This window comes from Equus przewalskii, chromosome X (assembly GCF_037783145.1).
Source record: "Equus przewalskii isolate Varuska chromosome X, EquPr2, whole genome shotgun sequence".
NCBI lineage: Eukaryota > Metazoa > Chordata > Mammalia > Perissodactyla > Equidae > Equus > Equus przewalskii.
The window spans coordinates 18,739,066-18,765,459 of NC_091863.1; the positions used below are offsets into that span (position 1 = coordinate 18,739,066).

Below are 26,394 nucleotides of genomic sequence, written 5' to 3' on the forward strand. Positions count from 1 at the left end.
CGTGCACACTTAACCACCGCACCACCGGGCCAGCCCCAACAGAGTTTATTTTAGCTGAAGCACATAAATTCCTCTTAACTGACCAATGACAATGACAGAACTGAAAGACTACCTCATCCAAATTTTACTGGTAGAAGGCTCAGTGCAAACATTTAGAATTAATTCCTAAAAGGGAAAAGGGATGTGGCAGAGCAGAAAAATGCCACAGGCTTATTTAGGGTCTTTGAGAGTAATATAGCTCCATGGGAAATAACATGATTGAGAACTGAGCCATCATTCACACCACTTAAAATTTCAGGGCCCAGGGGCTGGCCCCATTGCTGAGTGGTTAAGTTTGTGCGCTCCGCTTCGGCGGCCCAGGGTTTCGCCGGTTCGGATCCTGGGTGCAGACATGGCACCGCTCATCAGGCCATGCTGAGGCGGCATCCCACATGCCACAACTAGAGGGACCCACAGCTAAAAATATACAACTATGTACCAGGGGGCTTTGGGGAGAAAAAGGTAAAATAAAATCTTTTTAAAAAAAAAATTCAGGGCCCAGTTGTAAACACAATGTCCACAAATTTCTGACTATTTACAACCAACCAAAACCATGTACATCTGTTACATCATTATAGTACAAACAATTTATGAATTAGATTGCACCTAACTGAGACTGGTAATTGAAGCCTGACTTGAAAATCAACTTCCAAACAAGCTAAGAAACAAACAAAAATCTCCTTCATGAAGTGTCCCCCAATTCCCTTTAAAGAGACAGCTCCTGGGCCCAAAAAGATTTCTGTTCCAGGGCAGCTTAAGTCTTTGTTCTCACTAACAAAACAAAAGCAAAAAAAAAATGCTGAAACCCAAAAAATCCAACAAGAAGGGGGTAGGAGAATCCATAAAAAAACAATGGCATTTCACTATCAAATAATTCCTGAAATCTAAGCATATCAGATCCTGAATTAATAGAGACTTCTGCTATTTTTCATTTAAAGTTTGTGCTAAATGTTTAAGTAGTCAACGTCGATTTTATTACCCTCTATTGAGAACAGACAGCTGTCAGGAAAATTATGCTTTGAGAGTAAACAAATGAAAGAACACTAAGTTCTCGATGACTGTGAAGAGGGCAAGGGCATAGAAGACCAGAGAAAGAAATACAGACCAACCATGAGCTAATTAGACATCTTTACTACTTCACTCCCCAAAGACTCACATATAAATTTGAGTAGCTTTAATATCTAATGTTTTCAAATTACCATAAAATGCTGGCCTGTTTAACTTGCATTCCAACCACAGTCCCGTTGCTTCTGCACTGAGCTGAACTCTCACAGGAGAGAAAGCTATTTCCGAGTGAGAGGCTCCGGGCGACCTCCCCACTGGCTTGGTGTGCAGGCGTCTGCCTGACACCACCGTGAGCACTCAGGGGCTCCCAGGGGACGCCCCCCGCCCCCGGCTTTCATGTGCATTGGTCTGCACTGACACCACAGTGAGCACTCAGCTGAGGCTGAGTTTCACTTTCCACATTTCTTTCTAGAGTTGTGTATAGTTTTCCTGACATTCTATTTCCTTTCCCATATAAAATTCAGTGTGGACTTAAGGAATTTTTTAAACAGGAAAGAAAGCTTCCAAAGAAAATGTCAGAGAAATGAAAATAAAACTATGAATGTTTATTCTTTAAAAGGGACTGCCAAAGGGCACTTGATATTAATATAGAATTTCCCACTCAAGAGCTAGTTTAAATAGGCTCGAGAGAAATTAATTCCTTTAGAAACCACCAGTAAAAAATTAAAGATTTCACTGAGAGATTATTTATGTAAATAATGAAGAGGGCTTATAATTTACTCTACACTGCTGCTTCCAAATTCTAGTTCAAAATTCTGGACTTTAATTTTGAAATAGTTATTTATATTTTTTAAAAGAGTATTCCGATTTGAGATGACAGGAGTCAAAATGAACTTCCTTCAATCTATGACGTAGAAGGTGTTACTATAAGAACGCTAATTCTTCCTCAGAGAGCTGTGCCTCTGAGTGCTTGGAGGCCTGATGTCCTGTTCTGTACTTACTCCTCCTTATCAGAGGAAAGAGAGAATGTTCCAGCAAACAGGGGCAGCATCTGGTCAGCTGAGTGGCTGTGAGAGGAGATGAAAGATGATACCACCTTACAATTACACAACCTCCTCCCTCTGTTGCTCATCCACTAATCAGCACGTGGCCTGTAGCTGGTGGCTGCTCCCTAACATGCCATGGCTCACGTCTTTAACTAGGCCAAGAAGGCTAGGGGATGAACAGGTACAGTACTGCTAAAGGAAAGATTGGAGCTTATGATAAGTGAACTAGCAAGAGAAGGAATCTTGGTTATTTGTCTTTTGCCTGGGAGCACAGTATGTTCCCTTTGAAGCCAGTTTTGAGAAAACTTTCAGATAATATGGTACCCTTTGAGCAAATTATAAATATAATACAGTGGAAATTATGGTCTAAGACTGCGGTGGAAGGCATTTTACGGTCACCACTTATTCAGCTCTGCTGATAACAACCAAATGCACAGAAGTTCTATTGCTCCTCCAACAAAGGCCACTAGAGAATCTGAGCTAAAGGTGAAACAAAAAACAGAAAAAGCAAGATCAAGCAACAGTTTTATCAAGAATTTTACAAAACCCTAGAGAAACTACATATTTAAACCAAAAGGAAGATAATGAAAAAGATCTTTCTTACCTTTTGAAAGTTCTCCTTCCACAAATCTTCTACGACTATGTATCCTCGTAAACCCCAGTCATATAATTTCTCCCCACTGACCTTGAAACAAAATATAAAAGATCCATTGCTATTCCATACATGACTGGTAAGGAAGAGAATTTTCCTTTTTCTTGTTTCCAAAAGAACTGTATTAAAGCATATGACAACTACAGACATCTTGGGACACACACATTAAAACTGTGCAACATGAGCAAATAAAAAGATAGTAAGAATGATAGAATAAGAAAAAACAGTTTGGTTGTGTATACTTATTGTTTAAAATAATTTGCCATAAATTACAGGTGCATATTTCAAACTTTCACAATTTCAGGGGAAAAAAATGTAGGAGATCATTGCTGATATGGGAAATTCCTGAAAATCAGACACAGAAAGAAGGCTTCCATCTAGCACATAACAGCCAAGCTGAAAACCAGTCATTCATTTTAGGGGCTTAGGTAAAAAATAGGTGAACCAATGAAGATGCTCTCAGTTTTCCCAGGTCCCCCAAAACATAAAGTCTTCGAGTTTCTACAGCGATTTTGTCTCCTGATCCAAAGTCCTTCCTACAACATCCCGAGAGGGAGGCCCCAGGGTGAGAGAATATTTTGGGGTCAGGGAGCTCACTAACTTAAACTACACTCGTCCACTTTTAGCTAGCTGGCTTTAATTGTTGGAAACATTTTTTTAAAGTATTGAGCTTTCTTTAAAGAATGCTTCCAGTAATTTGCATTTACTGGTTCTACTTACAACAAAGAATGTTGATTACTCTTCCACATGACAGTACTTCAAATTTCTGAAGGCAGTTATTATTCTTTTTAATTTTTTAATAATTTACTATGTAGAGCATTTTAGTTTATAAAGCACTTTCACATGAATTACCTGTATTTTATATAACAACCCAATATAAAGGAATATTCAGAAGCCAAGTGACTTATCTAAGGTCACAGTGCTAGTAAATCCAGTGGTCATTGCAACATGTTGGTTTCTTACAAGTTATATTCTTCCAGTTGTTCCAACTGCTCTTAAAATATGATATGATTCCTTGGACCCATCAGGAGACATATCAACCATTTACCATGTATATGGCACTATTCTCAGTGTTTTAAATTTCTGAGAGGAAAATAACATTCACCATCACTTTAAGGGTTTTCTTACAGTGCTGTTATCCAAACACTACTGAACAAAAACCAGAACGTAAGTGATTAAACGGCTTGTCCAAGGTCAGGGTATTCATTAAAAAAAAAATAGAAACTGTGAAATAGGAACTAAACGACACAAACAATATCAGAAAATCTCTTTCAATCACTAATGTTTTCTTTGTTTTACTGTGGAAAAATTACCATTTTAACCATTTTTAGGTGGCAGTAAGTACATTCACAATCTTCTGCAATCATGACCACTATCCATTTCCAGAACTTTTTCATCATCCCAAACAGATCACTAATGGTTTATATTTAGTGAAAATAAAGTTAGTTTTTTGCTCTGGGTTACTCTAGGTACAAAATAAGAGACAAACTCCTTCCTATTGACTTTAAAAATAAATTAGAATACAACTCAGGTTTGCATCCTATTATCTTGGTTGTGAAAACAAAAGATCTTTTGCAACACATGCTGCGACATATAAGATAAAAAAGACCTCTACTCAGGGGGTGGCCACATATGCTTCTCAATCAGCAGCCAAGCCCACCCTCCCCACCCTATCCATTTACTATTTAAACCATAACAGACTGAGATGATGTTTATTTTTAGCATCTTAGGACAGGCAGACGTGATTCACTATTCCTGAGCTGGGGCTGAAGCAGGCAGAGGAACATTAGCTGTCTGCCTCCAGGACTGCTATAAACAATGTCAAGCCCATGCTAGGAAGATCTTACTGGCATTTGCCACCAAATCCATTAATTTCCCACGGCTGGAGCCACCGGACTCCCACCTACCAATGCAGCACAATCCAGGAATCTAGACTCAATCCTGTCACGAGGACTCAAGGGAGCTCAGTGTCACTCAGTCTGGCTCAGAGCCCACAGAGCCCAATTCTGGTGATAGCATTACTGCTCCTTCTAGAACTGAGTCTCTGTGTGATACGGCAGTTCTGGCAACTAGGTCCCTGTCTTCAAAAGCTTTCCAGGACCTCAAAAACAAGAGTCTGGCCAGTTTTAAAGGGACTCTATGTCTACTGTCCCACTAAGTCCAGACACCACTGCCCCGAGGGAATCTAGTCTCCATCAGCGGTTCTCAAACATCATGAGCACTAAAATCCCCTGGAGGGCTTGGTAAAACACAGACTGCTGGCCCTTAATCCTCAGAGTGTCTGAGTCAGTAGGTCTTGTGTTAGGGCCTGAGAATTTGCATTTCTAACAAGATCCCAGGTGATCCTGAGGCTGCTGGTCCAGGGACCACACTTTGAGAACTGCTGATCCAGATGTTAGGGATTGAATTGTGTCCCGCCCCCCAAATTCATATGCTGAAGCCCTAACCCACAATGTGACTGTATTTGGAGACAGGGCCTTTAAAGAGGTAATTAAGATTAAATGAGTTCATAAGGGTGGGGCTCTAATCCAAAACGACTGGTGTCATTATGAGGATGTGCTTGCACAGTGAAAAGGCCATGTGAGGACAGAGCGAGAAGGTAGCCATCTGCAAGCCAATGAGAGAGGCCTCAGGAGAAACCAAACCTGACACCTTCATCTTGGACTTCCAGCCTCCAGAACTGTGAAGAATAAATTTCTGTTGTGTAATAGAAACAGTCCATGTACACAGTCTGTGGTACTTTGTTATACAGCAGCTCAAGGAGACTAATACCTTAGCTTTACCCGTGTTGCCTGCAACTATGTTCTCCAACTTGCCAGGACGCCATCAAGCTGAGGCCTGAGGAGTAAGAAAGCAGCAGCCAACTGAGAGCCCCGAGAAGGGTGCTCCCAAGAGAGGTGACTGCACTTCTCAAAGTTCCCAGCAGGGAAAGCAAGGCTGGTGCCAGGACCAGGGAGAAGGCGTGAGGGCCACAGCACAACCTATGCCTGCAACTCCAAGGAGGAGAGACTGTGACCAGATCCGCCCAAACTGAGAATGATCCACAACTATCAGCTTTGGAATTTGAGTCTCTAGACTTCCACGTAAACATGCAAAAAAAGGCATTTTAAATTTTCTTTGACTAATATTCAAATGAGCATGAATTCTCTGAATACTGACATGATTGGAAGGAGGGCCAGAACTGAGGTCCATAGTGGAGAAAAATACTTACGTTTGTTGTAGTTCATCTATACACGCAAACAAATTTTAGTCTGGTGTTATAAAAACTGCAAGAAAAAATTAAGCAGTAAACTCATACATACATAAGCAAGAACAAGGGACATTCTAGTTTATTGGGTCTAACTTACCTGGACAAATACAATGGCTTGTTGTGGATAATAAAGAGAGGCAGCTAATCCCATGAAACCAGGTGGGTACACCAGCTTCTTTATTTTTGAACCTATTAAACAAAAGGTTGTGGACACCATCAGATGATTCATTATCTTCACCATCACAATTTCCCTTGTACATCTAACACTGAGTAAGACTTCTTTGCTCCTACATCGACAGAGAATGGGCTTAATAATATCATATGCACCAAAAAGGACCACCATATTTTCATAGCTTTAGTGAGATATAATTCACACAACTCATCCATTTAAAGTGTACAATTCAATGGCTTTTAGTATATTCATAGAGGTGTGCAACCATCACCACAATCAATTTTAGAACATTTTCATCACCCCAAAAAGAAACCCCACATCCATTAGCAGTTGCCCCTCAATTCCCCCATTATCCCCAGCCCTAGGAAACCCACCACTAATCTGCTTTCTATCTCTCTGGATTTGCCTACTCAGGACACTTCATATAAATGGAATTATATAATATGTGGTCCTTTGTGATTGGCTTCTTTCCTTAGCAAAATGCTTTCAAGAGAACCACCATTTCTAAGGGAGCTGAAAAAAAGATTGTTTTGAAAATAAAACCACACATTACCACACATTATTTTGGTTTCTAAGGTTTATGTTTTTAAGGTTATGTTTAGTAAACTTGCTTCCTATTTAAATACTGAACACAAGTATTCTTCTCTTCTCCTTTCTAATACTCCATAAAAATAACAGTAAAAGAATAAAATACAGAAAATAAACCCACAATGAAGAGAAAATGTGTAGAGGAGCTACTAGCAGGTAAGAATGTCAACCAATTTTCAGAAAATGGAGAGCGGCTGGAAGCAAGAGGACACACAACCTTTAAATCCTGGGGAGGGGCTGCAGCAGAGCAGGGAGCAGAATGTCCCCAGCAACCCAGAGATGGCAGGGACTGTGGAGGAGGATTAGGCCACCAGGGATAAGGACAGGGACAAATGCAAGTCCTGTGCATGGACTAGGTGATCCTCTCCTTCCTCCAAGCCATCTCCGGGCAAAACTGCCTGTGGCCAAGCAGTCTCTCCCGGCCAAATTTTAAAAAGGGGGGCAGGGTATCTCCAAAGAAATGCCAGGGATTTCTTGCTGAGAATCAACAGAGCTTGCGTGTGAGCGCGCACAGGTCAGTGCTCAAGAATACAGCCTTCCTCACGTAGGCACTGGGTGTAGGCACCTCCCATATAACGTCAGTTCCTGTCCAGCTCACCCTGAGGTAGAAGTTGCCTGCCAGCAAGCCCAGTCTGGGCACAAAAATTTCTTATTAGCATTTCAATCGCTTTGTTCTTAAACATGATTGGACAGCCAAGGATCACTAGTCGTTTAAAGAAAGCCTGAAACATAAAAGAGAAAGATCAAGACAAGCAAGAAGTAAAAAATGACCCCATAGGAAACAGAAGAACTTAAAAAGACAACTAAACCTGTTATTAAGTATCATTGAATCAATTCAAGACGCTACTACATTAAAAGAAAAAAAGAGTTCCATGAAGAAGGAATGTTCAGAGAACAAAAGAAAGAGTTCTTGGAAATGATCGAAGTAAAAAAATTCAAGAATTCAATAAAATAATCAAGAAAATATAAGAGACATATAGGGTCATCTTAAATGACTCAATCATTAATTAATATGAGTTCAGGAAGGAAAAAGTATGAGTAAATTTTCAAAGAAACACAAGATAGATTATCTTCCTCCAGCTGGAGGCTACAAGCCACCAAAATGCCCAACCAAGGAATGAAAGCATCCATATGTAGTTAGAGATTAAGATTAAGAGACAATCCTCAAAGCTTCTAGGGACAAAAAAATGAATCACTTCAGAAGGAACAAGCATTCAGCCTGGCTATTGACTCTCATATCTTTAACGCCAGATGTTAGAAGACATGACCTTCAAAGTTTTGATGGAAACAAATTCTACACCCAACCAAACTATCACTTGGTATGAAGGCAGAAAGCAATTTTCTGATTTGCAAGGACTTGGAAAGTTTACCTCCAACACAGACTTTTTTTGAAAGTGACTTAAGCATGTAGTTCAACAACAAGGCAGAGCAAACCTAGGAGAAGACTACATGGAACCCAGGAAAAGGGGGTCAAACCCAAGAGAGCATGGAACCACATCCCAAGACAACAGCAGTGCTGAGGCTCAGTTCAGACTGAGAGAGGATGTGGAGCCCCGGAAAAAGGGGCATCAATAGAAAAGAGAGCAGGATGCAGAACTGGGAGAAACCTGAGAACGAGGTTAAGAGAATTGGAAGAGGGTAAAACATGAGAATGCACGTGGACTTGACACGAGAAATAGTCTCCCCTGAGAGAGGCACAGGGTTTTTGACATGGGATGTGTATAGATGCTAGTGCAATGTACGTTACTAATACTTACACAGTCAGAATAATCTAAGTGCCGTTTATGATTTTAAACTTTAAACAGATAAATCCCCAAAGATGGAACCGGGGTTACAGAAGAGAATACAAATGTTACCAACCTAGACTATTAATAAATTAGGGTTTCTCTCCCTGTCTTATTGCCTTGACTGAAAGGATATAACTACTCTAGAAGAGAAAACCCTGTTACACTCCTGGGATCCCACCTGCACACCTGAAGCTCTAAGCAACTGGGCAGCTGACACACATGAGGACCAGGTGAAGAGCAGCAGAACTGCCAGCCAGGCATTTTTCACTCCTCTAGGGAAAGCTGATAAACAGCAGCTCTTGGGCCTCCAGGTTCCAGTGGTTCACACAATGAGCTGGGGGCCCCAGAACTTCAGGAAGGAAACACAACCCCCTGCCTCTGTCCCCATTTTCATGCCCACACCTCCGAAGAAGCCAGTGGTGTCGGCTGTAAGTTATCAGCACTGCCAGAGAGAAACACTGGCTGCCAGTGGTGGGGGAGCCACCAGAAGGCAATAATAGTGGGCAACAATCCCCCGCCACTCTGGAGTGGCCAGGCTGGGCCCACTTCCTCTGAATATCTATTCATTTCTCTTCCAAGAGAGGCGTCTCCTGTCACCACCAAAGTCATGGCCATCCTCATCAACTGAGGCAGCCTACCTTAGCAGATACACTCAAGAAACCCTACCATATGATTCAGCAATCCCTCTTTTGGGTATACACCCAAAGGAAGTGAAATCAGTATCTCAAAGAGCTATCTGCACTCCCACGTTCATTGCAGCATTAATCACAATAGCACAAATTAATCACAAAACACAGAAACAATCTAAGTGTCTGTCAATGGATGAAAGGATAAAGAAATTGTGCTATCTCTATACAATGGAATATTATCCGGCCCTAAAAAAGGAGACCCTTCCATTGCAACAACATGGATGAATCTGGAAGACATTTTGCTAAGTGAAATAAGCCAAACACAGAAAGAAAAAAAAACTGCACAATCTCACTGACACGTGGAATCTAAAAAAGTCAAACACCTAGAAGCAGAAAGTAGAATGGTGATTACCAGGGCTGGGGGAGATGGAGAAATGTTGGTCAAAGGGTGCAAACCTGCAGTTACGTAGGATGAATAAGTCTAGAGATCTAATGGATAGCATGGTGACTATAGTTAATGACATTGTACTGAATACTGGAAATTTACTAAGGGAGTAGACTTCAGGTACTCTCATCACACACCCAAAAAGGTTACTATATGAGAAGATAGGTTAATTAGCTTGACTGTAGTAACCATTTCACTATGTACATGTATATCAAAACATCATGTTGTACACTTTAAATATATACAATTTTTATTAAAAAAATAAAATTAAAAACGTTAGACTGAAAAGAAAGAAAAAAAAAGAAACCCTACCAGAAGGGACCTTCTGAGCCCATCCTGCTGCTGCCAGCATAGAGGACCACCTATCTGGAGGGGCCTGCGACCCATTCCAGCCACTCATAAACCTAGCTACCATCCCACTCATCTTGCTTAGTGACCCCTGTGACGCTGTTCACCTCAGGCCCTTCTACCCCATTACCTATGGGAAAAGACCTGTCGTTGAGCACGTGTACTTTTTTGAAACAGAATTAAGCTTTCAAATTAATACTACCAAGTCCTCCCAGGAAAAGGAAAAAGAGAGAGGAACAAATAAACAAGCAAACAAAAAGAAAGGAATAGGACCCGCAGCAGTGGGTGTCCTCATGCTGCTCTTCTGCTCAGGAGAGCACAGTCCCCAAACCTCCTCAGGATGGTCACCCCAGTGAATGTCCGGGGGATAAACACTCGACAGTGTAGGAACATACACAGGCACACGGGCACACGCAGGGAGTTTTCTGTAGGGCTGCAAGACTCCCTCATGTGCTGCAACCATGGAGGCCGGGGGAGGGGGGAGCTCATCTCACTCGATTCTACATTCCCAGCTCCCTAACAGTAGCCAAGATTCCAACCCCCTGGCCGTGGGATCTTCATAAATTCCAAACTATCTAAATAAGACAGGAATGCTTTTCTGGACAGCTTTGCAGAAACAAGGGTGGAAAAGTTGGTTCAACTATTTCGCAAGTTGATTGGTAAAAATGAACTCTAAATTTAATTTTCATTATTCTGTACAAGATGGGAGGAGGGCACAGGAACTAGGACAGGAGTTCATTCCACAGGCTGGGGGACTGGCACCAGTGCAGCATTTTGCCAGATTCTAAAATAATGGTTAAGGCACGCATAGAAAACATTTTTTAAATTGGAGGAATGGGACCAAATTAGTTTCTATAGTTATCTTTTATGGGGGTCTCATTACAGGGTTCATAAACTTTCTATTTTAGGAATTTTTGTAAAGTCTGAATTTTATAACAAACATTTATTTTACAATCAGTGAAACTTCAAGTAGTTCATAAAAAATTAATCTCATTATAGTGATATATTTTATCATCCTTTATTTCCTATAAATGTTTTGTAATCCAGTAGTGTAATGTAGCAATATTTTTAAGTTGACATTTGTTAGCTTTTAAGTGTTTTAAAAGTTTTGATATCATCACTGACTGAAGCTATGACACATCAAGAAATTAATAAAATCTTTATGAAATCACTGTTCTATTTACTGTGATTAATAGCCTGATCTTAATAGTAAAACATTAAGAAACAGTTTCTCAGGTGTGATAGACTTTGGTTAACAAAAGTTCACTCTGCACCAAAGAGCGACAGTAACTTGATCAAGTAAATGTGCCTATGAAGGATTATTTTATTGTTTTTGTTTTTGCTAAAGAAGATTCACCCTGAGCTAATATCTGTTGCCAATCTTTCTCTTTTTGTATGTGAGCTGCCATGACAGCATGGCCACTGACAGACAAGTGGTGTAGGTCCACGCCCAGGAACCGAACCTGAGCCACTGAAGCAGAGCACACCAAACTTAAACACTAGGTCACTGGGGCTGGCCACTAATTTCTTTTTTTAACCAAGAGTATACAATTTCGGGGCAGGCCTGGTGGTGTAGTGGTTAAGTTTGCGCACTCTGCTTCGGCAGCCTGGGGTCCGCAGGTTCGGATCCCAGGCGTGGACCTAGCGCCGCTCATCAAGTCATGCTGCGGCAGCATCTCACACAAAATAGAGGAAGATTGGCCCAGATGTTAGCTCAGGGCCAATCTTCCTCACCAAAACAAACAAACAAACAAAAAGAGTATACAATTTCTTTCATTTTATTTTTTTAAAATTTCTATATATGCTTAAAATCAAATATACTGGAGAAAACAAGCATATCAATTATATACTAAGAAGGGCATATTCAGGAACCAAGTCATTATTTGGAAAACATAAATGAAAAAAAAGAACCAAATATGTATCTTCTCTCTCCCTTATGAGCTGTTTAAGAAAAAAAACCCACAAAATTTCACCTACCTCTAGCCAAAAGGAGTCCAACAATGCCAGCAAAACCAATAACACCAAGTCTTGGAAAAAATCCAGGAGGTGCATTTTGGAGATATTCATAGCTGTCTACAATAGAATCAGATCGGGAAACAATTCCATAAATTGCTCATTGAAAAACAAAACAAAACAAATCTTACATATAACTCGTGTATATATAGTATCAAATGCTTTTCAAATAATGTATTTTTTGCTTTCTGCTAATACACTTCCTTTCAACACGTTCTTTTTATGTGATGTATAAACATGATTTACTATTCACATAGCAAGTATCCAATTTTCAAACACTTTTGGTCTGACAACCTACTGACAATAATGTTAGCTTACTTTCATATTCCTGAAGACAACAGGTCTAAATCAACTATTTGCAAGGGGAGAAATACAAATACAGGGATCTCTTTCTATCCAAATTTGTTATCCAAACACAGAAATAGAATCGATTTGCATAAACTTTTGGACAGATCTGTTGCTATCTGAAGCTTTGCTGCTTGCTCTGTGAAATTCAGGAACCAGACACATTAAACTCAGGGAAAATAGTCTCCTTTGCCATCTGAACTCATTATTCGAACTCAAGAACAGAATAATTTTGGCTAATAAAGGAAACTCGTAGTACAAGTATATATGGGAAATAATCATTGTTGATAGTGATAAGATAAACCAAAACAAATGCAACACGTGAGCCAGCTGCCATGCCTGAATACGCCTTACGACCTAATTGACACAATGCCTCCTCTCCACGGAGCCAATCCCATCAAATAAGAGCCAGTTGAAGTCTTACCTCCTCAAATAAGCCTTTCCTATGCTCACCAGCCCACACTTCTCTTCCTCCTCTAAAGTACCATCATATTCATTCTCTGTACCATCATTTGGCACCTAATCCTATAGCACCCTGTGTTTAATTATTCAGAGGTGTATTTTATGTCTCCTCAAGGAGAACATACACTCCTTGTATGGTGGAATGCTTAGACTTCTATGTTATTTTCCCTCAGTGGTAACAGTGGATGCTCATTCAACAGATAATTTATTAAAAACATTGCTAGGAGTTGATGGATACTGAACAAATTAACAAATGGATTTCAGTTAGATCATGACTTAAAAAGCCTTCATGCCTCTCTCTCAAGCCTATCTTCAGCACTCCCTATCTGCTTCCAGTTCCTGGCACATGCAACACTGAGTCACCCCTCCCAGCCTTGATCATGCTGCCCTCTCTGTGTGGAATGCCACCCAAGTCCCACTCCCACATTTTGGTGTGGCTAACTCTGTTCCTTCAAGATTCATTTCAGAATTCCTTCCCCAACTGCTCCCATCTCCCCAGTCCCTATTAAACTAGGCTCCTTCCGATATACTTTTGATAGTGGTCTGTGACTGTCTCTGTATTTGTGCTAGTATGAGTAATTTATTATATGCACTTCAGTGGTCATGACCACTGTCTTAATCAGCCTCGACTGTCAATGCCTGCCACATTGGTGACTTAACAAATGTACGCTGAACTGAACTAATTGAAATACTGAATAATTCTCTCTCCCAGATAACACCAGACACATGCCAGTTTTCTTTTTCCTGGGTTATTTGACAAATGTGGCAATCATTTTAAATACTATTATAGGGCTTGTGTTGTTAGCACTAATTCCTGTCTGGTCTTTTACTTATTTTGCCTTTAACCTAGTTTTTACTTTCCATCTTCTTGCCTGAGTCATTGAGGCAATTTTCTACTTCCCTTTATTTTTGCCTACAGCACAGTGTTCTCAATTCTAGAAATGCACACAGAGCAGTTGATAGAAGGACACTCAAATGGCCTTGGTGAGCTGAGCTGAAGTGGGTAATTCACAAAGAAATGGGAAAGAAATTATGCTATAAGATTGCCTGAAGCCGAAGCCCAGCTTCTGCTAATGTGTCTTGGCTGTGATCAATGGGAAATGGGACTGACTGTGTTGACAGACAACACCACAATTCATAAGGGAACGTTTCTTCTTAAGAGTGTTTGCAGTAACCACAAGTCCAAGAGAAGAAAAAAGCCTTATATTGTAAATAAGGCCTACTGCTATGAATCAATGGGACATGATAGGTGACAATGAAGAGACCTCCTCAGTCACACATGTACAGATAAAAGATGAGGAGTTCTTTAGTTTCCTCAGGTAAAAAATGAAGGCAATAAAGTACCTGTCAGAGTTGTTATGAGGAATACATAAATTAATATTTCTAAAGCACTTAGACTAGTACCTGGCACATAATAAGCACTAAATGTGTTTATTAAATTAATAAAATTAAGATATTACTTATTAACATACATGAATAATTTAACGAACTGGTAGGTTATTAATATGTCTGTCTTCAAATGAAAAATTTATTTATTTATCTCGTACTCTCAAGGGTATTAGCACATCAACATACTATGATGATTTTCGAAAAGAAATAAATTGTATTCACGTTTATTTTACTCCATCGTTGAAACAAACACTTGTAAAACTAAGACTGTGATTTGCCCAGATGGCCAATAAGGGGAATGAAATATGATCAATGTCTATTAATTTACCAGTTCCTGACTGAGATTAGTCAGAGTAGAGACTGTGAACCCAGTTTATGAGTGCATGTGATAAGTGGATGTGAAAAAACACACCCAGGACAATAAAAACCAAATGAAAAAAAATGTAAGAGGCTGGCCCAGTGGCGCAGCAGTTAAGTTCGCACGTTCTGCTTCTCGGCGGCCCAGGGTTTGCCGGTTCGCATCCCAGGTGTAGACATGGCACTGCTTGGCAAAAGCCATGCCGTGGTAGGCGTCCCACATAGAAAGCAGAGGAAGACGGTCACGGATGTTAGCTCAGGGCCAGTCTTCCTCAGCAAAAAGAGGAGGATTGGCAGCAGTTAGCTCAGGGCTAATCTTCCTCAAAAAAAAAACAAAAAACTAAGAACACTACTAATTATGCAATGAGGGCTTTCGTAGTCATATCAGCCCAGTTCCTTCCTGCCTCTAAACTTCTATAACATGTATTAATAGCTGTGCAAATGAGCTATCCTGATTCTGAACACCTACCAATGAGCTAGTGTGGGTTAGTGCGAGTTACAGATGGACAGTGCACTGGGAAATAGATTTAAAGAAAAAATATCCACAGTGTATCTACACTTGCCAGGCCAACAAACCTAACGATCTTGAAGAGACTTACCTGAGTGTTTGGGGACACTAGTCCTCCAAAATCTGATGAAAACAATAAATTTTCTTTCCAGAAAAATCCACATAGCTCTAAAATTCTGCATATAATTTTAAGAATTCACATATCCCCTGGAGCCCATCCATGGAATTCCAGTTGAAGAGTCCAATGTTAATGAAGAAACTGATTATGCCTAATTAAAAATCAACTTACCTAACCCCCATTGAACCAAACTTTGCATCTTGGGCTTAGTTTGGGAATACGTTTCCTAAAAAGGTGAAAGAAAAATAATAAGTAAGATTTGCTGATAAGTAAAAATATATATTTGTGAGTAATTATCTGTCGTTACTGAATAATTATCATGTTATTAACACTTTTTGAACAAAGGGATATACTGTCTGTCTGGGGGGTTTTGTGTTCTTTTTTCTTTTGTAATTTCCCCTTCACCACAAATTGCTCAGCAGAATGGCCCATTATTGCCACAGGAAGCAAAGATTTCAAGTAGAATGGTTTCAACAACCCAGCCTTTTCATTCTTCCATTAAAATTGAAGAGAATGGACAAAAATCAATCCCCTTGATAATTAAAGTGGCCATCCCTTTCCTGTGAGATTAAATCTACCCTTCATATTAACTCTACTTCCTGATTTGCCAGGATCTGAAAACTGCCCATTTGAAGCAGGAATGACTAGCTTTAAGGGGACAAAGGAGTCTATATCCAAGTTTGGAGAGACCCTTACCCAATCCTGAAGCAGATGAAGTGTTAACGTTCTCTTAACAACAACAACAACAATAAAAGGTTTTGTACATGAATATCAGATGATCCTAAAGAAAACAAGGGGCCAACTAGAAGGTACCCACCTTTAAGAAGTCTATGGTGAAGATGGGAAAGGAGATATGTGGGAATCAGAAGGTATCAGAACCAGTTGCCACTTGGAAAAGGATTTGTTTTATTTAATTCAGTTCAAATCAGAACAACTTATCCTAATACTGTTAAATGGCCTTAAATAATAAATGCTGAATTTGGGGGAGGACATAAAAAACATAAAAAAACTGAGTATCACTTCATTAAAATCCATTATTGGTTTTTTCTGCCCATAAAAAAAAAACAAAAACTACAGATCAATGTCTAGAGTGACTGCTCACTTCTTTTGCTAGCACAATCTTTTTACTATGAAGAAAAATTAAATCAGTTCTTGAAGAAAGGGGCTAGAAACTGTTGGCCTGAAAAAGGAGCCAGCAATCAGAAATCATTCTATAGGAAAATAAAACCATCATAATCACGAAAAAGCTTTTTTATTTAGAAGTAGTGCAAATAAACATGTTGATAACTATTTTATTATCTAGAGAGGTATTTTGCTGCACTGAGTATCATGTACAAACAAAAAAGTTAAAAATAAAGAGCAACCTTAGGTTGAAAGGTAAAGAGATAAAGCACTTTTATGATTAAAAAAAAAAAAGAGAGAGCGAGCCAGCCCTGATGGCCTAATGGTTAACGTTTGGCGCGTTGTGCTTTGGCGGCCCAGGTTCAGTTCCCAGGCATGGAACCACCCCACTCATCTGTCAGTAGCCCCGCTGTGGCAGCAGCTCACATAGGAGAACTAGAAGAACTTACAACTAGAATATACAACTATGTACTGGGGCTTTGGGGAGGGGGAAAAAAAAAGAGGAAGATTGGCAACAGATGTTAGCTCAAGGCAAATCTTCCCAGGCAAAAAAAAAAGCGAGAACTAACAGTAGTCATGCCTACGTGACACAAAAATATTTGCACAAATTTGCTGCCCTTATCTTCACCATTAGCAGATGGTTTGAAAATCTTCTAGAACAAGAGAATACTGTCTAAGCATTTTACAACACATTATATATAAAGTCTTTAGTTATTTCATAACTCAATAATATGACTATGATATTTAAGTGTAATGACAATTTATACTGTTGATACAGTCTATGTTTCCTATATTCTTTCTAAATGATGAACAAAAGTTCAGCACTGCCATAGACAGTGGAAAAATTTTAAAACAAGTTCTGGATGAAAATTGAGTTTGTAAGTCTCAAGCAAAGTAAACCTAGACCATGTCACACATACCTACATACTTTTTACTAATTTGTACAAAATCAAGATCAGGCACAGCAAACAGATGTATGTAAATGAAAGCAGGTTGTAAACTTCAGTTTCAGATGTTAAAAATCGCAGAAATGTTTTCACAAACATAATGACAAACGCCTGATCTAAAACCTGAGCAGTGGCAGAAGCCAATCTGTATATGTAGTTCTTTAATCTTTGGGGCAAACAGTTCAGTACTCAAATATGCAATTTCACCCTTTTTTAGTTATCTACCCTCCTGTTAATAGCATTCAAAATGCTCTGTAACCATTCCCGTTTAAAGTAATATTGATTTGTAGATTCTCTGGGAGGAGAAAAACTTCGCAATTTTGATATAAATGTTTACATTGTATCCTTTTTCTTCTACTACAGTTCCAGCCCCATATCCTCCTCTCGTAGAAGATAATATTTTCATAGCTGTGACCAACAAGATAGATACCACCAGCCCTCCGCTCTCCAGTCAATGTGCCACACGCTGCCCAGTGGGAGGGACATTTTCTCTGCAGCTTTGACAACAGCTGCCACCAGGAAGCTAGGGCTCACTGCTCCCCCTCAGAGATGGCACTGATGAACACTTGTAAGTGGGGTACTCTTAAGTTGGGGTCCTTTATCGTGCCCTTTTCTAAGAAGATGCAGCCAGGGGCCAGCCCAGTGGCGCAGCAGTTAGGTGCGCACATTCCACTTCGGCGGCCCAGTGTTTGCCAGTCTGGATCCCAGGTGCAGACATGGCACCGCTTGGCACGCCATGCCGTGGTAGGCATCACACATATAAAGTAGAGGAAGATGGGCACAGATGTTAGCTCAAGGCCAGTCTTCCTCAGCAAAAAGAGGAGGATTGGCAGATGTTAGCTCAGGGCTAGTCTTCCTCAAAAAAAATAAATAAATAAAAATGAATAAATAAAAACATGCAGCCAATATAGACTTTTCACTATTGACTCTAAAAAGAAATGCGTTCACTCCATTTTCAGAACAGCTGTACCTGACACCAACTTGTATATGGCTTGCAATAATGTCGGAGATGTGAGATGCTTTCTTCAAGTTGGGTCCTTGGCTCCTCCACATATTTAGATTGACCTTCAGGAACAGAGTAGAGTGAAAGCTGCATACATTAAACAACAAAACAAAAAGAAATTGAAAAGTGTATACAGTAATGAGATAACCTAATCAATTATTAAATTTGTAAGCATCATATTTCTAATAATTCATGAACTGCAGTGACTCTAAGGGTTACGTGCACCCTGAACCTTGCTTCAGAGGATCTTTGCACCTTACTTATTTCCTGAATCAATAAGAACAAGGCCAAGAAGGCGGGGCTAAAGTGTCTGATCCTCCTCCCCTACTGGTAGCAGACAAAGCAGCACCTTCTCTCCATGTTATATACTGGTATTTGGTATTCCACCTTGGATTGACTTTGGAAAAAGGATCCTATTACTTTAAAGAGTGGGTGGGAGTCGGGGTGAAAGAAATATTTGAGAGTAATTGAAGAGCATTTTACTTAGTTCAAATGATCAGTCTGGTGCTAATCAAAGCAAGATAGCAAGTTTGTTCCCCACCCAGAGAAGAAAGTTTTCACAGCCACTACTGGCTCCTTCTTCATGCTCAAAAATGCCACTGTTCCCAGGCCTGAGAAGAAGAGAGTAAAGGGCAAGAGATAAGCTAATTAGCTTTATGCAAACACCATTCAAGTAACCCCACTCATTACTGAAGGTAGATCTTTATGTTACACTTTACTCAAAGTCAAAAGAAACCAAATATCCAAAATAATCAGTGGGGAGTACAGACAAAAAAGACTGTTAACAATGGAGAGATTTCTTGTTTTATTTATTTAGTATTTATTAAGCATCTACTTATGAGACTCTAATCTAGCCAAGAAGCCGAATGAGCTCAGGTCTTTAACTTCTGAAACAAGGAAAAATATGAATATTTTCTTGGCTTGCTAAGCAGCCTAGAATCAGGCAGATCACTCAGAAGCAAGTTGTGCTTACAATCTACTGGGCCATAGCAGATTCCTCACTGAAAATCTAGACAACATTCCTTAATTATGCCCTTAGCTAAGGACCATTAATTAAAGTTTATACGTTGAAAAAGCCATTGTCTAGTAGCTTCCCACAAAGAAAAACAAACCATAAGGAAATATATTTCCCTTTAAATATCTTCTAAATTGTCATATCTTTCCAATATACGATCTGTATACTTCCTCTAGTAACTAAATCAGAAGTTCAAAATATATCACAACATGAACAGCATGTTACCTCATTAACCTTCACCGAAGTTTTGTGAGGTGAGTCCTTTTTCGGTGAGGCGTAGACTTTGAAGGTGAGCAGACTCAGGCTGGCCGGCCCCAGGGACCGCTGAATTACCTGAAACACAGAAGCAATCTTAAACCCAAAGCTACAAACTGAATGTGCATAACGTGAGCACGTTTATAACCTCAGCCACTCTTGCCCTGAAAAGCTGATTGTGCTTTATGAGAAATAAATGTACTCCTGAAGTTTCATGGAAGTCAGAACCTAAAAAACATGTTCTCACAGACTTACAATTTCAGGTCATCTTTATCTTAATTTCCAAAAGACAGTAGTTCCTAAGTTTTCCTACTTAGCCTTTCACGTAAAATAAAAGATAACAGACACAGACACACATATACACGTGCTTTTAGAAATGAGAGAAAATGCTATGGAATGAATTTAAAATTATCAAATAGTCTCAGTCTTTTTCTCTCTCTCTCTTTCTCTCTCTCTCTCTCTCTCTCTCCTCACACACACACACACACACACACACCCACCCCCAACAAGGGAAGGAGTTTTTAATGATCTCACCTAGTGATTCACCGAACAGAGTAAAAATTATTTCTGTTATTCTAATAATCAAACCCTCAGAAGCTCTCCCTTTCCATTCCCATCCAGAGCTGGTCTCCCCTGATCTCAGATCCCAAACTCAGTCTCTTTCTGAGCCTTGCTCTCCTTGACTGGGTCACTCATGCCCATGGCTTCAACACAAAGCCAGTGACTCTCAGATATGTAGCTCCAGCCCAGAGCTCTCTCCTGAGCTCCCGACTCACTTGTCTTGTTACTTCTGGACATTTCCACTTAGATGGGACACAAGCTCCCCAGACCAAGAATGTCCAAAACAAACTCATGAGGATTTTGTCTGTGCCTCCAAGTCCACACTAGGCCTGATGGGTGAATGTGTGCTATGGAATCAAGTCAGAAAGCTTTTTTGCAATAATAATCCCCTACATTTACACAGCACTTCACCATCTAGCATCTCTCCCCCAGACCTGCCCCTCTTCCCATGCTTCCTCTCTCAGGAACAGTGCCACCACCCAACAGACAACCCGATCAGAAACTCTGAGGTCATCTTCACCACTATCCCCCATGCTATTGCTCACTAAGTCCTTCTAATTCAGTCTATGAAATGATCTCAGTTCCCTTTCTCCTCCTTATCCCCTCCTGTATAATCTTCTCTTGGGCCCTCATTTCTTCCCTGGATTGTTTTAGCAGCATTCTTTGTTTTTCCTCTCCCCAAAGCCCCAGTATATAGCTGGACCCACTAGTTGTAGGTCATTCTAGTTCTTCTATGTGGGATGCCACCACAGCATGGCTTCATGAGCAGTGTATAGGTCCATGCCCAGGATCCGAATCGACAAACTCCAGGCCACCAAAGTGGAGCATGCCAACTTAACCACTCAGCCACGGGGCCAGCCCCATTTTAACAGCATTCTAACTGCCCACTTGGCCCTCTGATGACTCAACCATACTACAAAAGAATGATCTTTCTAAACTGCAAACCTGATTATCTTCTATCCTTGTTTGAGATCTTTTGGTATTCATTACCTAGGATTTTTATGTGGGCCAAACAAGGTCCATTAAGATCCGATCCCAATCACCTTCTCTAACCCCATCTCTCTGTCACTCCGCCTTCTCCCACAAAGCTGGAACTCCACATATTTCTCCCATGCTGTTTCCCAGCTTCAGGGGTTCATAAATGCTGATTCTTCTGCCTAGAATGCCCTATACTTGCTTTGTCTTTCTGTACAACTGCCTAAGAGCAGGGAGATTCATTGCTTTTCTTTTTTTTCTTATTTATCCATTTATGTCTAACAAGTTCTCCCTAACAGACTAGAAGCCCTCTCAGGATGGGGCTGTGTCTTACTCTGTATTCCTTCCTAGTGCCTGTGACTATGCCTAGCATATAAGAAATGCTCAATAAGTGTTTACTACCTGCATGAATGGACGGAAGAGAGGGGAAAAATAAATGAGTGATTGACTTGCTCTAACTACTTAGGATGATTTAGCATCACGGAAATCATATTACTGAGATTTGCAATGCCTGTAATGTGAAACACTAGGCTATTCTGTACTATTCACAAAACATATAATGCTAGATAAAACTTAACAAAAATGTCTGTTGGAATGGATGCCTGGAGTCACACACAAAAAGGAAATTCTCATATTTCAGGAGCAAACAAAGAGCTAGAAGCTATTTTTAAAAAGCGTGGTTATTACTTTAGTTTAAAAATAATTAATACACCCTGAAGTACTAAGTGTTCATCCTGGAAGGGCTTAATTTCAAGGCAACATTACTAAAATTTCTTTTGCTTCCAAGGTAAAAGCCAGCTACCGCTGACATCAGTTAATGTGGTTTGTGCCCACCATAATTATTAGGCAGCATCAGCAGCACTCTGATACAACCTAGAGAAATACAACCTCCCAGAAAACTACTACAACCTACATAAAAGGACTTTAATTTTTTGAAATTCACTATTTAAATTAATAAATCCATAGTTCTCCCCCATAGCTCTTTGAAGGAGGCCAGGCAATCTGAGGCTTGTGTCACCCAAGAATTCCGGCAGTTCCCAGGAGGAAGTCCCCTCCCTGCACCCCAGGAAAGGGCCTATTGGGCTGCTGGTATCTGGAGGTGTGAACTCAGTGCTTTCTGTCCGTCCATGACCTACAGACAACACAGCTTGAACTGGGAACTTTTCACTGACCCAGCTGGCCCACCGGACGCCCTTCCTCATTGGCAACAGCTGATGCCCCACCTCTTCCTCATGCCTCCATCCAGCACTGGAGCCTCAAGGCTCTGTGGGCTTCATATTGTCCCCTATTTTCATCCTTGTTTGATATATTGCCTTATGTTGACCTTTTAAATTCTTGATTCCTGCTTTCAATCCTTAATCCTATCTGCGTTTCACATATTTCATTTTTCATCTTATGGCCTTCTATCACTTTAATTCAGATTTCTACTTTTATGTTCTTGATCATTCTCACTCACTTTCATCTTTTATTTTCCATCTCAACTCATTTACTTTTTAAATTACCATTTTATTGGATTCTTGATTATCAATTTCTACTTTATTTTTCCCTCTTAGCTGTTTTTCCAGTTTTCATATTAGGCTCAGTCTGCCCCTTTATTGCCCAAGTTGTTTTCTTCTTCCTCTTCTGTTAGTTTCCCCCAAAGCCCACCCTCACTCCCATTCCACAGCAAGAACTGTGACCACAAGGGTGGCAGCACCCAAGAAAGCCTGCTCCTGCAGTTCCCCTTTCAGCTTCCTGCAGGCTCTCAACAAACTAAACAGAAAAAACAAACCTCCACCCAGGAGACTTGGAAGAGCCAGAGATTAACACCCGCCATGGCCACAATTCTCTCTGTAGAGAGCATGTGATTTACTTTAGGGTTTCTCAACCTCCACATTATTGACATTTGGGCTGGGTCAGTCTTTGATGGGAGGCGTCCTGTGCACTGCAGGAGGCTCAGCAGCATCCCTGGCCTCTACCCACTAGAAGCCAGTAGCACCCCCTCCCAGTTATGAGTTAAAAATGTCTCTAGACACTGCCAAAAGTCTCCCAGGGGGCATTTCCCCCCCATTGAGAAGTACTGATTTACTCGAATAAATATTATTTTCTGACATCTCTCACATCAAAACTTTAATAAAATCTGTATGTTTTAAAATCCATGGCCTCAGGACCGGCTCTGAGGCCGAGTGGTTAAGTTTGAGTGCTCTGCTTCAGCAGCCCAGGGTTTGCCGGTTCGGATCCTGGGCATGGACCTACACACCACTCATCAAGCCATGCTGTGGAGGCATCCCACACAGAATAACTAGAATGACTTACAACTAGGATATACAGCTATGTATTGGGGCTTTGGGGAGAAAAATAAGAGGAAGATTGGCAACAGATGTTAGCTCAGGATCAATCTTCCTCACTAAAAACACACCTTTAAAAAAAAATCCATGACCTCAAACCTAATACACAGTGATAGAAATCAGAACAGTTGAGGCCTAGGGGTGAAATGTGTGTGTGTGTGTGGGGGGGGGGTGGACTTACTGAGAAGGGGCACAAGGGAACTTTCTTGGGTGATAGAAATGATCTGTACCTTGATTGAGGTGTGTGGGCTACAGAAGGTATGTACATTTGTCAAAACTCAAATTGTTTTAAGATCTGTGCAACCTAAAATTTGTACATCTCACTGTATGTAAACTATATCTCAAAAAGAAATTCATGCACACCTAAACTGTGCCAAGTTCATGCCAAAATATGGGTGGGAACTACAGACCAAAGGTCATTCCTAGGAAGGAGTCAGTCACACACCTGACCATGGTCAGGAACTAGGTGGTATTGACCTGTGCAATGGAAACCTTCAGGAGCAGGCTAGTAAAAAGGATTCACAGGCAGACAAGCCTGATGCTGATGCACTGCCCAACACCTTGGGTGGGTCACCTTCCTTTCTGGCATCAAAGGGGGCTCCTCTTGGCATTATGCTAAGTAAAATAAGTCAGACAGAGAAAGACAAATACCGTATGATCTCACTTATATGTGGAATCTTAAAAAAAAAAAAAAAAACCCAAGCTCATAGATACAGAGAACAGGCTGGCTGTTGCCAGAGGCTGGGGGTGGGTGAAATGGGTGAAGAGGGTTAAAAGGTACAAATTTCCAGTTATAAAAGAAATAAGTCATAGGGATGTAGTGTGCAGCATGGTGACTATAATTAATAATACTGTATCGCATATTTGAAAGTTGCTAAGAGAATAAATCTTAAAAGCTCTCACCACAAGAAAAAAATTTTGTAACTAGGTATGGTGATGGATATTAACTAGACTTATTGTGGTCATTTTACAATATATACAAATATCAAATCATTATGTTGTACACCTGAAACTAATACAATGTCATATGTCAATTATACCTCAATTAAAAAGGGAGGGCTCCTCTTGGTGAGGGACTACCCCATTCCACTTTGGCCAGACCAGATGTTACCACAAATGGGGATTCTGGATGCTGGGCCTCTGCTGAGTGGCTATCATAATTTGTTAGGGTTCATACTGAGTATTCAGGCCAACCCACTCAATATCAGAATTTAAGAAGGGAAAGGCTGTTAAAATGGGCAGAGATCACCCCAGGTAAGTGTGAGGGTAAAAGAAGGGGCGAAGAAGAACCTTCCCGAATCTTTTGTCTCTGCAAGGAAGAAAATGAACACTAAAATGCAAGTTAGATGCCTCGAAGAAAGAATTAACCAACTTCCAGGGTCTGACATAATCTCTAAAGCTCTGGCTTTATCACCTTTTCTCCCATGGGCATTCCTGTTGGGTCGCCTGTGACACACAAACACAAAGGCATTCTCTCTCCAAAATGGATACTAACCCATTATGGTACAACCAGACTAAAAATACCTCCTGGGAAGTTAGATCTCCCCTGGACCTTTTCTGATGAGGGGCTACAACCTCTAGACTGCACATACCCATGACCTGAACATTCGCTGTCCCAAGTGATAGTCCTTGAGAATCCTTGTTTGCCAGGCTCACTTCCCACCCAGGGCAGATGGCTTGGCTCAGAAAGTAGGTACATATGCACCTTCCAAGAACAGGTTAGACATGAGTTTGGCTTGCTAGATCAAAGTCAAGCTCACTGCTTTAAGAGCTGCATCCTCAATGAGTGCTAAGCTACGGCTACTGACTAACTAGATCCAAAGGCTCTGTTGCTTTAGATGCAGCCTATCCTCTGGAGAGGACCCTCCAGTTACTAGATGCCTTTCCTGGAATTCAGCTAGCTGAAGGTCTCAAAGTAAGGACCCCAATGTGTTGGCTTGTCTGAGGTTTTCAAAATAGCTCTGAGGCCGGCCCCGTGGCCGAGAGGTTAAGTGAGTGCATTCCGCTTCGGTGGCCCAGGGTTTCACTGGTTCGGATCCTGGGCGTGGACATGGCACCACTCATCAGGCCATGCTGAGGTGGCATCCCACACGCCACAACTAGAAAGACTCACAACTAGAAAAAATATATACAACTATGTACTGGGGGAATTTGGGGAGAAAAAGCAGGAAAAAATAAAAGATTGTACTATGAAGTAGCATGTTTCTAGAAATTATTTTTAAAAAGTATTAGAAAAAAGAAAATAGCTCTAAGAGGGTTTTGAAAATAGTTTTAAGAGACCCATAGTCATAGGGAAAACTAAAATCTGGCTCAAAGGTGAGTTGGTGACTCTTAGCTTTGCAAACCTCAGGGAGAGTGTCATTGAGTTCTCTGGCTCATGTGGCTAATCCTTCTTTCTTTCTGTCTGATTTTATTCCCCAGCAAGATAGCTTATACTCTCCCTATCAAGGTATATTCTCCACCTTGGACCTTTGGACTCTCTCTGTCTTTCAACTTTTGTTTTACACAGTCCACAGGGGGCTTAATCATCAATGGAAACTGAGCATCAGGAGTGGCGTTTGGTTGGATGGAGCCCTAACAAGAAGTGTTGTAAAGGGGTAGGCCACCACTGTCTTCAAGACTTTCACTTCTAATGCTCTCCACTGAAGCTCACCAAGGACTGATGAGAGCAAAACAAATCTGGCTAGGTAAGCAGGATTACACACGATATAACAATTAGAAAAGGTCAAATAGAATTTTATTTCAAAAACAAGTATTTATTGCATACCTACTCCATGTCAGGCACAGTGCTAAACAGGACACAGCGCTTAAGCAGACATGGTCCCTGCCCTTACAGAGTTCCCAGGAAGCTTATGAGTTTACTCAAAAAAGACTCAGGTCACAACTTGAAAAATTAATTTTTTTTAAAAGACTCAGGCATAAGATTGAGTTTAGCCCTCAGCTGCAGCAGTAAGGACAGATTCTTGCATCCAGTTAACCAAGATATGAATCTGGTGAGGTCACAAACACTCAGACTATAAATGGGTACCCAGGAGG

At 40.6% G+C, this 26,394-nt stretch overlaps 1 protein-coding gene across 1 annotated transcript in view; it reads right to left on the bottom strand.

Annotated features, from left to right (window-relative positions):
* The window catches only part of APOO (apolipoprotein O), a 55,760-nt gene that overhangs the window by 13,010 nt on the left and 16,356 nt on the right, over positions 1-26,394 (bottom strand). Inside the window, exons 2-7 of the mRNA XM_070603452.1 lie at positions 19,466-19,573; positions 18,193-18,312; positions 15,325-15,379; positions 11,939-12,034; positions 6,090-6,181; positions 2,695-2,775 (exon numbers count right to left, since the gene is read on the bottom strand). Coding sequence (XP_070459553.1) covers positions 2,695-2,775; positions 6,090-6,181; positions 11,939-12,034; positions 15,325-15,379; positions 18,193-18,312; positions 19,466-19,573 — 552 coding nt within the window. The remainder of the gene's footprint in view (positions 1-2,694; positions 2,776-6,089; positions 6,182-11,938; positions 12,035-15,324; positions 15,380-18,192; positions 18,313-19,465; positions 19,574-26,394) is intronic.